The 16,126-nt window shown below is 42.4% G+C and overlaps 1 protein-coding gene across 1 annotated transcript in view; it reads left to right on the top strand.

Annotated features, from left to right (window-relative positions):
- The window catches only part of VPS35L (VPS35 endosomal protein sorting factor like), a 149,365-nt gene that overhangs the window by 72,193 nt on the left and 61,046 nt on the right, over window positions 1–16,126 (top strand). Inside the window, exons 13-18 of the mRNA XM_053556248.1 lie at window positions 2,732–2,809; window positions 3,308–3,430; window positions 13,271–13,317; window positions 14,069–14,180; window positions 14,677–14,793; window positions 15,732–15,785. Coding sequence (XP_053412223.1) covers window positions 2,732–2,809; window positions 3,308–3,430; window positions 13,271–13,317; window positions 14,069–14,180; window positions 14,677–14,793; window positions 15,732–15,785 — 531 coding nt within the window. The remainder of the gene's footprint in view (window positions 1–2,731; window positions 2,810–3,307; window positions 3,431–13,270; window positions 13,318–14,068; window positions 14,181–14,676; window positions 14,794–15,731; window positions 15,786–16,126) is intronic.

Below are 16,126 nucleotides of genomic sequence, written 5' to 3'. Positions count from 1 at the left end.
ACTCCTGGGCTTAAGCGATTCTCTTGCCTCAGCCTCCCGAGTAGCTGGGACTACAGGCGCCCGCCACAACGCCCGGCTATTTTTTTGTTGCAGTTTGGCCCGGGCCGGGTTTGAACCCGCCACCCTCGGTATATGGGGCCGGTGCCTTACCGACTGAGCCACAGGCGCCGCCCGGCCTTCAACTTTTGAACATTGAAGCTTGAATACTCCTCCCAAGTCAGCGTTTGCCAAGGGCCTCCTGTACACGAGACAACCTGCTGAGTTCTGTGGGAGAGACGCAAAGATATCTTTGCATATTTCCATTCTACTGCCTCTCACCAGGATGTGGCAAATTCTTTGAACTCACTTGACATCCGTTGACTAATCGATTAATAAAGACTTAGAATCTCTGCTGTGGAAAGATGATTCTGGTTATTTAAGAGAAAGCAGAAAGGGAGGACATACACATTTCTTGCAAACCTGTTTGGTTTTAAAGTTTGAAGTAAAGTACATGAGCTAGGGAAAAGATCACATTTGTTATATATAAAGTGCCTTTGAGTGGCAGATGCAACTTGGAAACATAGTGACAATGAGGAAAAGATGCAGAGGACAGATCAGACCCATCCCAGAAGACTGGTAGTGGAATGCCCCGCATCCATTGAGCTCCTTCTTACTAGTCCAGGCAATGCCTTGGTTTCCCCGGTTGGGTAGTTACTAAAAGTCTTTTGACATAGAAAGAATAAGAGATGACCTGTACATTAGTAAGGGTCTTTTCCATTGCAAGTGGCAAAAATCCAATAAATTCTATTTCAAGCAAAAAGAGGAATTTATTGGCTTGTGTGTCGGGGAAACCCGGGGTAGTGCAGGCACAGTTAGATACAGGACTTAAGAGACCCTTGTCAAGAGTCTACCTCTCCCTCCATCACTCAGCTGTGCTTTCTTCTGAGCTGGCTTCATTCTGTGGCTTGCTCTTTCTATATGGTGGCTCATATCAACTCTAGGCTTCTAGCCTACCAATGTAGGAACCTGTTGGAAAGAGTGTCTTTACCTCAATAGATCTAACCAGAGTCTCAGGGCTGATTCTCAGCGGGCCACCACAATTACCAGCCCAATCCCACATTAGTCACTGTGGCCACGGGACAGGATGTGCTTAGTGACCAGGCCTGGCTCACATACTCACCCTTGGAACTCAAGAGTGTGGTAAGTCGGGTACTACCACAAATCTCATTGTCTGGAGAGGAAGGTATGATCCTCTCCCCCAAACAAATCATTTTGCTGATACCACAAACAGCAGAAGTGGGGTGAATGCTGGACAGACTGCAATAGCAGATGGAAATCTCAAGCAACTACCTTTGTTGCTCTGGGTAGAAATCTTTTAGACCCGAGCAGATTTCCAAGCTGCTCATTTGGCTTGATAAGAAGGGATAAACAAAAGCAGGGAATGGAGTCTGGCGTGGCGGGGCCTGAAGCTGTTTATTAGAGGAAAGTATGACTAACCCCTTCAGCTCATCTCTAGTGCTTACCCACCAGGTTGGCCTTTGCTGTCACCTAACAGATAATTATTGCCTTTTCTATGATATGATTAAGTGGAAGAAAGACAATAGAATCAGCACTCAGAAGAACTGGATCTGATGTTTGTTGTTACTATTTTTTTAATCTATGTGCTTGTCCTTGGAAACATCCCTTCTTTTACCCAGCAACCACAGAGCTGCTCCTGGAATTTAACACCCTTTCGAATAATAAATCTTCCCAAAGAGAATGTTTGCAGCTATCTAAAACACATCATTATTGTTAACCATCCTGACTTCTGGGTGTGGGGAGGTGAGTGGGAGAAGTCAGTCCCTATTTGAAGCAAGGGGTTTCCAGAAAGCATCTTCTTTTACGAAGTTGTTTTTGTTTAGTTAAGCAGCAATTTGGAATTGAGGCGTTTCAGAGGAGCTCAGTATAAAGACTATTATGAAACACTTATAAAGCAGTATAAAGAATATTATGAAATACTATAACACAAATGTATGTTTTAAACATGCGAACTCCCCTCCTTGGCTCCTACCTTCAATTTGTCTAACCCCTTTGCCCCTCTGTCTAACCCCTTTGCCCCTTCTTCATAATTAACAATTTTCTTCAGCTGGAAATGTTATATGATCTGTTTTTTAAACAAGGAACTCAGGGGCCCATGGATTATAGTATTGTTATGCTTCATTTTGTCTTATATACAATTGCTTAAAATATATTAAAATTTACATTTGCTTCCCTGGCTGCCTAGCAAAGAATGAATCTGTGTAGCTCTTAACATGCGGGAGTGGCAGCACACTACCTAAAATCGAAGCTGACCCTCATCTAATAAGTATAACCACATGTGTGTTTATCATTTTTTTTCTGAGAGGAAGAGAAGATTTTAAATGTCATCTTGAGAGTACATTCCTTTTTAGGGCTATATTGATTTTGTTCTCTTGATCCTCTGTTCTGAAGTCCATTTGTTACCTTTGGGAAATCACAAAGGTGATTACTGCAAATGTGGCCCTTTTTAAATTATTATTAAAAATAGCTTCTGTGGTTTTTCTTATGAAAGCAATGCCTGTTTGTTGAATAAGAAAACATAAGCAGAAAGAATAAATGTTTATCTTTGGACTTTTTCTCTGTTACATACGTGTATATATGTATTTTTTGATGAATAAAAATGCCATCACGCTGTAGTTATCATTTGCAACTCGTTTTTCCTTTGTCAAGGTAATCTTGTTTTGTTTGGCTGCAGGTGGGAATGGAAGTGGCTCCACATCTCAAAGAAAGCCTAAATAGGAACTTTTTTGACTTCCTCCTTACATTGAAACAGGTAAGAAAACACTCCCAGGACAGCTAATTGATAGAACAGTTATATGACAGCAAATTCACAAACACCTTTGGTTTTCCAAGTTGAGAATGCCTTAAAGCTCTTCAAATATGCTGCAGACCCCAGAAAATTACACGAGTGTCTGTTGTAGACAATTAAAATGTGTTGATTGTACTGAACAAGTGAAGAGAGTTAATATGCATGTGTTAACAGGAAACGTCTCCTGTTGATCAGCCTTTCTTCTCAGCATCTGCTGGCTCCATTTTTATCAGGTTACTTCTTTCCACGGTGTGTATTCCCAGAACAGCTCAGTTTGGTGACATGAGAAAGTTTTTGTATGTTTTTTCTAGTTTAAAAAAAGAAAACCAAGTTGAGAAACCAGGCTGTTTCTCTTGGGGACATCCAGATGCTTAGAAATGCATAGTCTTTGAGTTGCATCGTCTTTGTTTATTGTTTGATTTTTCTCTTCCTTTTCCTAAGTGTTTATTTGGTCTCCTGTAGATTCATGGGGACACCGTCCAGAACCAGCTGGTGGTCCAGGGAGTGGATCTCCCATCCTACCTGCCCTTGTACTCCCCGGCCATGGACTGGATCTTCCAGTGTATCTCCTACCACGCCCCTGAGGTACCTGCAGGTGGCTTCCGTGTGACGCTCCCCTTCACCTCCCCCTCCCAGGAGGGACACCCAGCTTCTGTCTCCAAGCTGTGGCAGCCCCTGCATTCTCTGCCCCAAAATGTTAACAGGGCCCTCTCCTAACAGCTGCAGCAACATCAACACTCTCCATCCTTTACAGGATGCTCACCTCATGGCTGTCTCTGTGCTGAGTGCTTTTCCTAAATCGTTCATTTTGGGGTGGGGTTGGGATTTGGGGGATTTTTTTTGTTTTTTGTTTTTTGTTTTTTAAGACAGAGACTTACTCTGTCACCTGGGTAGAATGCTAGGGCATCATCATAGCTCACAGCAACCTCAAGCTCTTGGGTTCAAATGATCCTCTTGCCTCAACCTCCCAAGTTGCTGAGACTACAGGTGCCCGCTACAAAACCTGGCTAGTTTTTCTGTTTTAGTAGAGAAGGGGTCTCACTCTTGCTCAGGCTGCTCTCAAACTCCTGAGCTCAGGCTATCCACCCTCCTCAGCCTGCCTGAGTGCTAGGATTACAGGTGTGAGCACCTCATCCAGCCAATAGTCTTGTTTAACAACTCTGGGAGAGGGGCTGTAATCATTCAAAGATGCCACATACCTGTGTAAGGTCACCCAGCTAGCAAGTAGTGGATTCTGGACACAAACCCATGGACTCTGACTTCAGGGCCAATAGTTTTATAAGCCCCTTCGTTTACCTTCCTTTGTCCCATTTTTTTGTAATAATCCAATAACATTAGTAGAACAGTTAATATTTTCCCCATTTTATGAAAGAAAAGTAAAATTTAGATAATTACGCTTACAAGATTATTTTGGGGGGTCTAATTTTAGTATTGTGAGGAGTTAAAGTAACATCAGAATCATAACAGAGATACTATTTTTTTCTTCCCTGAGATTGAGCAGGGAACTTGTTATGCTAGTTTTGACCCCAGGGTTTCATGAAGCATATGTAACTCACATGTCTCTTGACCTAATAAAACACTGTGACCCCTTTCCCTAGGATGGCAGTTAATGTGTTAAAGATTCCTGCCTTTTCATCAGTGGGGCCAACACACGGTGAAAGCCTTCCAGAAAAATAAAGGACATGATTTTGACTAAACAATCCTACTTCTAAGAATTTATCCTGCAGAAATCATTAGATGAATGCATAAATATAAACATACACACACACAGGTTTGTTCATAGTAGTCCAGAATTGGAGGCAGGCGTCAGAGGGGATTGGTTAAATTATGGTATGTGCATTGAGTGGAATGTTATGATGCCATTTAAAACAATGGAGACCCATGAAGATCTGTCCATACTGACGTAAGGGTGTTCACAACCTATTGCTGAATGTAAAAGAGTGGTTACACACGTGGCTGTGGGTGTCGTCAGTGGCAGTGTGGCCTAGTGTTCAGGTGTGAGCCTGAGTCACAGTACCTGAGGGTGCATCTCAGCTCTGTTATAGCTGTTGTGATAAAGGAGGCTCTGAGCCTCCTTTCCTCATCTGTCAAATGGGAGTGGTAACAACAATTCCTACTTCTAGTCTGTTGCAAGGACCAAACAAGACCTTGCACCTGCAGGGCTTGGTATAGTGTCCCCCACACAGAACTTGCAAACACCTTTTTTCTCTGCATGAGAGAGTTGGGAAGGAGACATGACAGAATATCACTGGAGGGTAAGATTTGGGGCCATCTTATTTTTCTTTGCCTATCTGTGTTTTCTAACTTTTCAGCAAGTATATGCTGTTTGTATTTTTTTCTTTTTCAAATTCCAAAATTGGAGGAGAAAAACGGGACATCTTACATTTCAGGTGAATTTTCTTACTATCAAGTACATTGATTTTAATCAAGCTGGTATGAAGGGAAGATTGGTTGAAAAATTGCTGCCTTTTCTCTGGGATCCTTGGCATAGTTTCAGCAACTACGTGCTGTCCCCACCTTGGGGGAAAACCTATTACGAACTTGAGTGTCAAAAGCTAATCTGCTGAATGACGGAAACATGCAAGCAAGATTGATGTGAGGAAGATAAGAACACTTATTTTTTCTTATTTTAATGAAAGGCAGAATCAGATTAAAAACAAAAGGTATGTGTCATAAGGCATTCTTCTTTTTATTTTAAGCTTCAGTAATCTCAAAGGATGGCAGAAGCTGGGAATAGAGTTTCCCTGGGACTAAAGCTCTAGGAAATCATTACTGCAGTAGAATAAGTGATTAAAAAATCAGGTCACCTGAATAATAATAAACTCTGATTCTTGGGGGAGTTAAATAAGGCATGTGTAGTGTCTTGTTAAGAAAAAAAATTAATCATTTTCAAAATGCAGGAGAATCGATGTCAGTAAGGAAGGTTGTGTTGCAGATGTGTGTTACAATTTGATGGCTAAAAGCTCTTGACAGTGCTGCATGTGAGTCAGCTAGGGAGTACAGGCATGTGTGTCTTTAAGAGGTGAGGCCTCCAAAGTAAAGGCGGGTAAAGTTTGGTTGCAAAGTTGGAATATGTGTACATGGCAGGCAGTTGGGAGAGGGAAAGGAAGAATGCCTTTAGCTGTGAATATCTGATGTACAAAAGTTTCAAATCAAAATTGAAATTATAAAAAATAAGACCATGAAGCATCTTAGTTCGTTTGGCTGCTATATCAGAGTCCCATAGGTCAAATGTCTTATAAGCGACAGACATTTATTTCTCACAGTTCTGGAAGCTGAAAGTCTGAGGTCAGGATGCCTGAGCCAGGTTCTAGTGTGTGCCTTCTTCTTATCGTATCCTTACATGGTGGGAAGAGAGCCAGCTCCATCTCTGCCTCTTGTAAGGACACTGATCCTATTTATGAGGGCTCCAGCTTCATGACCTAATTACTTCTCAAAGGGACACCTCTTAACCTCTTTACTACCATCATCATAGGGATTAGGATTTCAATCCATGAATCTGGGGAGACACGAAGATTCAGTCCATTACAGGGAGTAATGATTCAAAAAGTTTTGTTGTTGTTGTTGTTGTTGTTGTAAGACAGGATTTTTTTTTTCCGTGCAGTAAAAAGTGGATTTATGTATCAGATTTCAGGCACAGTCTGCGCTCAAGAAAGCAACCTTTTCATAATATCTGCCTTTAGGCAATGAAAACAACTCCCTTGATAAACTTCTCATCTTTGTCAGGCAGCAGCTGATTGCCTATTGGGGTGGGGTGGGAGGTGTAGAGGAAAAAAGGCCCATCAGCAGGATGTAGATGGTATGGAGTCTCCTGATTTCTGGCTGAGCCGTGGGATGTAAACCGTGTATGTTGAAGAAGTAGAAAGTACGTCATTCAAGGTTGGGACAGGCACTTGGCAGACCTGGTTTAAATGCTGCTGTGTTGCTGTGGGCTCTTGATGTCCCTGTGCCTCAGTTTTGCCAACTGTAGAATGGGACCACTAATAGAAGCTTCCTCTAAGGGCTGTTATGATGGTGACTGTCATGATCCACTTCAGTGCATGGCCAAGACCTGGCACTTAGTGGGCACCAGGCAAATGAGGGTGGCTACCACCGTTATGGTCAGTTCTGACAGGCCTCACTGGAGCAGACAGGGGCTTGAGCCAACCTGAAGGCCAGGGACAAGCAGGGGATGGAAGGGACCTGTACGAACAGAGGCAGGTAACAGGCATGATAAGGGGACCAGCGTTACTGGAGAAGGGTGAAAAATGAAGCAAGCAAGGAGTAGACCAGGTTGCGTGGGCCACGTTTCAAAGGTTGTTGAACAAATGTCAAGAGAGCAGAGCATTCCGAAGGTTTTTTGCTCAGGGGAGTGATTTGAACAAGGTGGTGCTTGACAATCAAATTGGCAGAAGCAAACCAGATGGATTAGGAAAAGGTGAACTGGTTGGAGGCCATGGAAGAACAAGAGGTGGAATGGATAAGAGGGAATTTCATAATCAGGAAAAAAATTGTACTAATAAAAATATAGATTTATTGGGCGGCGCCTGTGGCTCAAAGGGATAGGGCGCCGGCCCCATATGCTGGAGGTGGCGGGTTCATATCCAGCCCTGGCCAAAAAAAAAAATGCAAAAAAAAAAATATATATATATATAGATTTATTGAGAATAATTTGGAAAAGATAAAAAAAATTCCAGAAGAAAAACAGCCACCCCAAATCCTGCCATCCATCTGTAACGGGTCAGTGCTAACATTTGAGTACATTCTTTCTCTCCTCTCCCTCCCTCCCTCCCTCCTCCTCCTGTCTCCTCTCTCCCTCTTCCTTCTCCCCATCTCTCCTCCTTCTCTCTCCTCTCTCCTGTTTTGCAGGTCAGAAATTTTCCCTTCTTTAATTTTTTTTTTTTTGAGACAGAGTCTTATTATATCACCTTCAGTAGAGTGCTGTGGCATCAGAGCTCACAGCAACCTCAGACTCTTGGGCTCAAGCAATTCTTTTGCCTCAGCCTCCTACTAGCTGGGACTACAGGCGCCCACCACAACACCTGGCTGTTTCTTAGTTATTGTTGATAGTGTTGTTTAGCAGGCCCTGGCTGGGTTTGAACCCACCAGCTCCGGTGCATGTGGCTGGCGCCCTATTCACTGAGCTATGGGAGCTGAGCCTCCCATGTTTAATTTTGTTATGATTTTCCCTCTCTTAACATCATAGCAAACATTTCCCTTGTTTCAGAAGTTTTGTGCCCATCAATCATTTCAGTAGGCCTTTATAAGGTGGAGCTTTTTGCAGATGGAGAATGGAAGTAGGAGGTAGATGCAGCTAAACTTTCGAGGCTCTTGCACAATTCCCTCTTTTATGAGGCTCAGTCTGTGCTGAGCTCTGTGTCAGTTGCTTTCCTTGGCTTTTCCCAATTCAGTTTCATGGCTTTTTTAGGCCAAGTTCTACTGTTGTTCCCAATTTACAGTTAGGTACTCGAGGCTTTGAAACTGGCTTAAGGTCACACAACTAGAAAGAATCAAAGCTACCTATCCGTTTTGGTGGTAACTCTTGAAACCAGCAGGTTCTTTGAACTCCTCCTCTGTACTTTTTCTTTCTAGGTATCTGTTACTGATTGCTGTGCTTGAGATGGGATTTAAAGGTCCTAACAGATTGACCCATGGGACTATGGACATACTATAAATTATAGTTTAAACATTCTAAAACACAATTATCCTAGTAATGCAAATTCAAGAATAGCCTTGGTCACTGTGAATCCCCCTTAAACGTATAGTCCTAATATTTTGAATTAGAAAGAAGTCTCAGTGAAAGAGAAATAATAGGAAAAATTAAAATTTTCTCTTTTTTAATACCTAGGGTATAGAATTTCTTTTTATTCACATTGAAATATTGTATTTCTTTGAAACTTGAGCATATTAACTCTGGATTAGGAGAAGGGTATTAGATTTTAAGATTAGTTTCTAATTTTGTTCAACGTTTATATTTTTGCTTCATTTAGGAAAATAAGGGGGAGAAAGAAGAAGGAAAATACAACTTGCATATGATTTCATTCTCTTTCATGAAGCAGTATTTGTAAACACTGGAGTTTATTTAGTAAAGACAGAAGGACAAATTTGGCAGTAGCTTGGACTTCATATTAGTTAATCTTGGTATAGAAAACAGAAATGCAGCCTTGGCCTGGCTTTTCTTAATTTCCTGTACTTTTGAAATGGGGAAATTAACCCTAATCTGGGATCACCCTAAAAAATTAATTTGTTGGCTCGGTGCCCATAGCACAGTGGTTATGGCGCCAGCCACGCGCACCGAGGGCCTGGGTCTGCTAAACTACAATGACAACTGCAACAGCAATAACAACAACAACAAAAAAAATAGCTGGGTGTTGTGGCAGGCACCTGTAGTCCCAGCTACTTGGGAGGCTGAGGCAAGAGAATTGCTTAAGCTCAAAAGTTTGAGGTTACTGTGAGCTTGACACCACAGTACTCTACTGAGGGTGACCTAATGAGACTCTGTCTCAAAAAAAAAAAAAAATTCATTTGTTAAACATGGTAGTGGTTCTACAGATTTATATATATTGATGAAATATCATGGAATTAGACACAAAAGCATATTCTTCCTTCCAAAAAAGGCTTTTTTATAAAACCTGGTGAAATAGTCTAGTTAATCGTATTAGACCAGTGTCAGTTTCCTGACTTTAATAATGCACTATAGTCATAGAAGATGTCACCAATGGAAGAAGCTCGGGTGGTGAGTACCCAAGGCTGCTTTCTATGTTTATCTGCAATTACGTATTGGCCTATAATTAATTCAAAATCAAGAAGGTTTTAAGAATCTTATCAATTAGGGGCAATTTGAAAAATGTTACAATATATCCATGGTATAGACTCCTCAGGCATTAAAGAGTAAGGCCTGAAACAGTAACCAAAGTACTGTTAAAAAATAATAATAATAAAAAAAGAGGAAGGTCAATTTGAGTGTACTAACATGGGAGGAGAGAGGACTGTGCTAGATTCTGAAGTAAAAAAGGCAAGTTGCAACCCAATATTTATAAAGTTATTCTGTTATGTAGTAGAATACTTTTGCAATAATATATACCCACAGGGCATAGGGAAAGTTCTAAATAAACACCACTGTGCGGACAGTGGTGATCCCTGGGAAGTGGCAGGTGACGGAGGGAGGGCGCGTGCGTCTTTCTCCATGCATGCTGGTGCTGTTTGAACCTTTGTCCAGAAGCATTCTTTATAGTTACAAGTTTTATAAAAACAATACAATTTTGTATATAAGTGACATGTAGGGGCAATGACAACAACAAAAGCCTAAAACGAAGATGAGTGTTCTGAGTAAATGCCTGCCTTGTGAATCTTCTGAGCCTTCAAGCTGCGACGCCTGTGGAAATGGAATACGCTGAGCTGTGAGGTTTTCAGTGGTTGATCCCAGCCAAGAGGCTCGTTCCGATCTCAGTCTGTTTTGAACTATTGTTCATCTTGTTCTTGCCAAAGATAATCGATTCCGTCACTTCTCAGAAAAAAAAGAATTTAATAACCCCCAGCTGACCTGCCTGGGAGCCATAATGTTTGGCTCTCTGGGCACTTACTGTATTCCTAGATTCCTATATGACAACAAAGCTTTTTAAAAAGGTTATTATGTTCTTGGATGCGTTTTTAATGCATTCATCCTTTGTGAAAAAGAAAACTTCTTAAGCATTTGTCGTGTCTTAATGATGAGAATCTTTTGTCTATGTGTTGGCATTTAACTGGGTGCTTCTTTCCAGCGGTGGTAGGCCGAGACATCTCATTTCTTTGTGTGTGTTGGTATGTGCTTCCACAGGCATGTATGCAAGTAGAATGCGCCCGTGCGGGCTTGTGTTCCTGCCTGTCATCCTCACTGTCTTATCCTCAGCACCTACAGTAATGGCTGGTATAGCTGTCCCCCAGTATGCTCGGGGATCGGTTCCAGAGCCCCCATGTATATCTAAATCCACACATACTCAGTTAGCCCTGTGGAACCCACGCATACCTTGGTTTGGCATCCTGAGATTACTGCATTTGGGCGAGTGAGTGGTTGGAATAAAAGAGTCCACATGTAAGCAGACCTGTATGGTTCAGACCCTTAAAATTGTTCATTAGGTAGGCATTGAATGATTATTTGTGCATGTTGGGGAGTGTTGGTGCGATACACAGAATATCCCTTTCCCTTTCCTATTCTTTTTCTAAAACCATGTTGGTATTGGTCTTTAAGAATGGCTTTCAAAGATAAATACCCCGTGAGTGGGTTAGGGAAGCCATGTGTGACGTCATTAGTTTTGTTTTCAGTTAGGCTGCTGCTTCTGGATGCAAGGCTCAAGCATGTAACTAGCACAGCCTGCAAGTGTAATTCAGCGTTTCCTCTCCTGCAAGTACAGGCTATAGACCAGGCAGCTTCAGTCCATCTTTCTGCTCTGCCATCCGATTCCGGCTAGGAGCAGAATGGCTGCAGCCATTCCTGGTATCATGCCCAGATGTGACTGCATCCAGAGGTGGAAAGGTAGGGGGCCTTTGATTCTTGAGTCCCTGTTTACGAAAGCAAAACCTTTCCTCAAAGCTCCCAGAAGACTTCCCATCCTGCTTCTTACAGTTGGAAAGGGGTCACGTGCCCATGTCTAAACCCACCTGAACAAGGAGAATAAAAGACTGTCACTGATTTGGACTTTTGTTGGTCTGCTTGGGCTCCCATTATAAATATCACAGACTAAGGACTTAAACAAAATAGACTATTTGTTCGCAGTTCTGGAGGCTGTAAGTCGAAGATCAAGGTGCTGGCAAGATTGTTTTCTGGTGATGCCTCTCTCCTTGGTTTGCAGACAGCCGCTTTTTTCTGTGCATCCTTCCTGTCTCTTCCTCTTCTTTCCATAGGGACACTACTGTGGGATTATGGCCACACCAGAATGACCACATTTAACCTGAATATCTCCTAAAAGACCCATGGTCAATCATCACCTTTATTTAGGCAACACCTGGTGACACAGAGGGACATAGCTGGAAAGGGTGGAATTGTGCTTAAGATGATCCTTCTGTTTTCAGACTTCAGGGCCAGATTTTGATACAACTCTCATTTCCACCACTTACTGGGAAGGGGCTTAACTCTGAGCTTTGGCTTCCCCATCTGTAAAATGGGATGTTATGTGGGCCGCACAAGGCTGCAGGGAAGAGTAAACAAGAAAAGGGAAATACAGCAGTTAGCTGGCACCTGGAGCAGTGCTCGTGTCCTAGTCCTAGGGTTGACCTTCCCCAAACCACTGCCCTAAAGGACACTTCTTTCATTGATTAAAAAAAAAAAAAAAGGAGCTCTCTCAAAGATATGTAATTGTCTTAAGATAGCTCCAAAGCCATTAACAGTATTCCAATGAGTAAAACATCTCCTTCCTTTTGAGAAAAAAATATACTTCAAAATGTGTTGGAGAAGAAATAAGGCAAAGAACGTGGCCTTTGATGTCAGCCTGCCAAATTCCCACCTAGCTGCTGTCTCAGGCTCTGTGACCTTGGGTGAAATGTGGCACTATTCATGGCTCGGTTTCTTGTATGTGGAATGGGAGAATTAGAGCCCCGCCTTGAGGGTGGTTGGGAGAGGTGAGACCCTACGTGCAAAGCACTTCTTGCCATGTCTGGTGGGCACTAAGCTGTGGCCCAGGGCTGGTCACATGCATTACTAAGTATACCATGGGCACTTTGTGAAATGGGAAGGAGCATGGGGGTCAGAGAAGAGGAGGGCAACACATAATTTCCACTCTTCCTTGTGCTCTGGAGCTCAGGAGGTGACCCTGCCATTCTGTAGTAGCCTTTTTTTTTTTTTTTTTGAGACAAAGTCTCACTTTGTTGCCCTTGGGAGAGTGCTGTGGCATCATCAGAGCTCACAGCAACCTCAAACTCTTGGATTCAAGCGATCCTCTTGCCTCAGCCTCCCGAGTAGCTGGGGCTATAGGCATCTGCCACACCACCTGCCTATTTTTTGAGAAGGGGTCTTGTTCTTGCTCAGGCTGGTCTCGAACTCCTGAGCTCAAGCAATCCACTCACTTCAGCCTCCCAGAGTGCTGGGGTTACAGGTGTGAGCCACCACACCCAGCCCTATCCTGTAGTAATCTTGCAGATGGGATAGTAGCATTTTTATCCTCAGAGTAAAGATGAGGCGACTTAGGCTTAGCAAAGTCTGAGACTCACCTGAGGTCTTGCTAATGGTAGTTGGTAAGGCGAGATTTGAACCCAAGTATACCTGACACCAGGGCCCTGCCTCCTATCCATTCTGCCAAATTCTAGAAAAGTATCTTTCCTCCTCTGCCCTCCCCATCCCTACCAGGCACTGAGAATTATGTAAATGGACATGTGGCTACATTCACTTAGAGTATTACTTTGGAAATCTCTTAGAAATGCTGCTTTAGAGCCTCCAGCCTGATGATTTTTTTGTTACTATTTTTAACATACTAGGCTCTGCTGACTGAGATGATGGAGAGATGTAAGAAACTAGGAAACAAGTAAGTATTTTAAGATTCATAATTCATGAGTTTGAAAATGGACTTGACTGCTTTTTTTGAACTCGGTGTACTTATTACCTGAGCAAGAGAGCTGACCCAGAGGCAGGTTAGCACAGAGGCTTAGACTGCTGCAGTCCAGGTGTCTGCCCTCCGATCATGGCTTCACTCCTTCTTAGCCTTGTGCCCTTGGGCTGCTTACTTGACCTCTGTGTGCCTCAGTCTCCTTATCTGTAAAGTGGGGATAATAGTAGTATTTTCCCCATGGGGCTATGATAGGTGATTGGCCAGGAGGAACTTGGTCTTGCTGTCTCCCACACTTATGAGGTTTCCCCGCTGCTGGCCTTTCGGTGGTAGATGTGTGACTTTTGTTTATAACTGTGTTCCTAGTGCCTATAACATAAGACCTCTTACATAAGAGATGTGGATATATATTGGCAGTGTGGCTTAATATTGTTACTTAATGTTTAACTTTATTAGTGTACCTGCCTACTGAAGGCTTGTTTTTCTTCTGTTTAAGTGGATTGGATTGCTTGCTGATTTATCTGTCTATTCATCCACCCACCTATCTGAACATCCAGTTCATTCAACATTTTTCAGGTTCCAAATACATACATAACACTACGTTAGTCTCTAGAATCTTCCCCTCTTCCCCAAACTTACCATTAAAGGGCTTCCCAGCAATGTACGTCCTAAAATTAAAGCCCCTTTCATAAAGCGCTTCAGCTGACTTGGTACGTTTTCTGTCTCGCAGTGCCTTGCTGTTGAATTCCGTCATGTCAGCCTTCTGTGCGGAGTTCATTGCCACAAGGTCCATGGATTTCATTGGGATGATCAAAGAGTGCGATGAGTCTGGTTTCCCCAAGGTAGGCTCATGACTATGCTCAAGGAGAGAACAAAGGGGCAGTGTCTGTCCAGTAGCTCTCGAGGGAGAGAATCTGGTGTTGGGGGCAGCATAGGCCAGCTGGAAAACAAGTGAAGACTCTGTTCCTGAGGAATGTGACAGAAGATAAATGAGAGGGTGTGACTGTTAGACAGCATGGAATTGCTGTCCATCAGGTTAGCTTGCTTTGAAGTATTTAGGAAAGTCTTGGGTCTACCATCTTTAAAAATATATCTCAGTCATTTATGAAATGCTTTGTCCAGTGAAGTATTTTGGCCCATGAATTAGACAGATGCACAGAGCCAACTCTTTACACTGCTCTGCTCAGTGTGTGGATCTGAAGGAGAACTTCAGAAGGAGGTTGTTGGAAGATTAACTCTGAGAAGGACTGAACATTACAACCTTTTCTCTTTTTTGTTATGCTCAAGGTACTTTGACTTAAAATCTCCAGTAATATGATGGTTTGGTATTTTTCTTAGCATCTCCTTTTTCGGTCCCTGGGGTTAAACTTGGCCTTAGCTGATCCTCTGGAGAGTGATCGGCTTCAGATTCTCAATGAAGCTTGGAAAGTTATCACTAAATTGAAGAATCCACAGGTGGGTGACCATTTGGATTTTAAATTGACCATTTGTTGTTTAAGTTATGTGGTGTACTTACTCATTTAAAAAATTATCTTTCTGGCTGGGCATAGTGGCGCACACCTATATTCCCAGCACTTGGGGGGCTGAGGCAGGAGGATTACTTGGAGCCAGAAGTTTGAGGCTGCAGTGAGCTGTGATGGAGCCACTGTGCTCTAGCCGAGACAACTGAGCAAGAATATGTCTCAAAAAAAAAAAAAAAAAATTAAAGAAATGTATCTTTCAGCTATCATTTCTCCCGATAGGTAAACAAATGATACAATTAAAATAAATAGGTTTCTTTAAAAACAAAAAGCTATAATTAGTGAAAAATTAATTCACATACCCCCCCCCAAGAATGCCACCCTTTGATTCTTTCGATTTTTTTTTTTTTTTTAGAGACAGTCTTGCTTTACTGCCCTCGGTAGAGTGCTGTGGCGTCACACGGCTCACAGCAACCTCCAGCTCTTGGGCTTACGTGATTCTCTTGCCTCAGCCTCCCGAGCAGCTGGGACTACAGGCATCCGCTACAACGCCCGGCTATTTTTTTGTTGCAATTTGGCCGGTGCTGGGTTTGAACCCGCCACCCTCGGTATATGGGGCCGGCCCCCTACTCACTGAGCCACAGGCACCGCCCATATTCTTCAAGCATAGTCTAGCTTCCCAGATTTGTACCTCGGCCCAAGGACTAATTCTGAATGGAAATCTAATTTGTTTCAGGCAATGTATGTTTTTCTATAACTTAAGCCTCAGGGTTAAATTATCAGTGGGGCACAGTTTTCTATACATGAACCATTCTTGTAATTCCTATCACTCGTCAACTCTTGGAATTGGAAGGGATTTGTATGAGATGAACTTTTTCCATAAGGTAAAGCATGTTGTGCATATTGTAAAGATGTTTTACTTTTTCTTTGTAGGACTACATTAATTGTGCTGAAGTGTGGGTGGAATACACCTGCAAGCATTTCACAGTATGTATAACTGTGGTATTGTTTTTATAAGAATTATAGTTTTTCATGTTTGCAAATGAAGCTAGTTTAGGCACTTAGGCATTTTACAATGATAATCATTCTTATAGCTTATAAAAATTGTGTTCTTTATAATAAAGTAAGGTAGAGTATTAATATGTGCACTGTAACAAAAGTGTTCCATGCTTATATGTACTTGGGAAAGTCTGCATTATACAAAGTTAAACAGTGTTTCTCAGTGTAAGACACCTTAGAGACTTTTATGCTTACATGTAATGTGACTTTGCATGGGGGTCTGATAAGCGTCATTTCCTAACTATGTTTGACTTGCATGTAATTTTTTT

The sequence above is a fragment of the Nycticebus coucang genome, chromosome 12, assembly GCF_027406575.1.
Source record: "Nycticebus coucang isolate mNycCou1 chromosome 12, mNycCou1.pri, whole genome shotgun sequence".
Lineage (NCBI taxonomy): Eukaryota > Metazoa > Chordata > Mammalia > Primates > Lorisidae > Nycticebus > Nycticebus coucang.
Note: the sequence above shows the minus strand (reverse complement) of the source record. Positions and strands in the feature narration are given on the sequence as shown.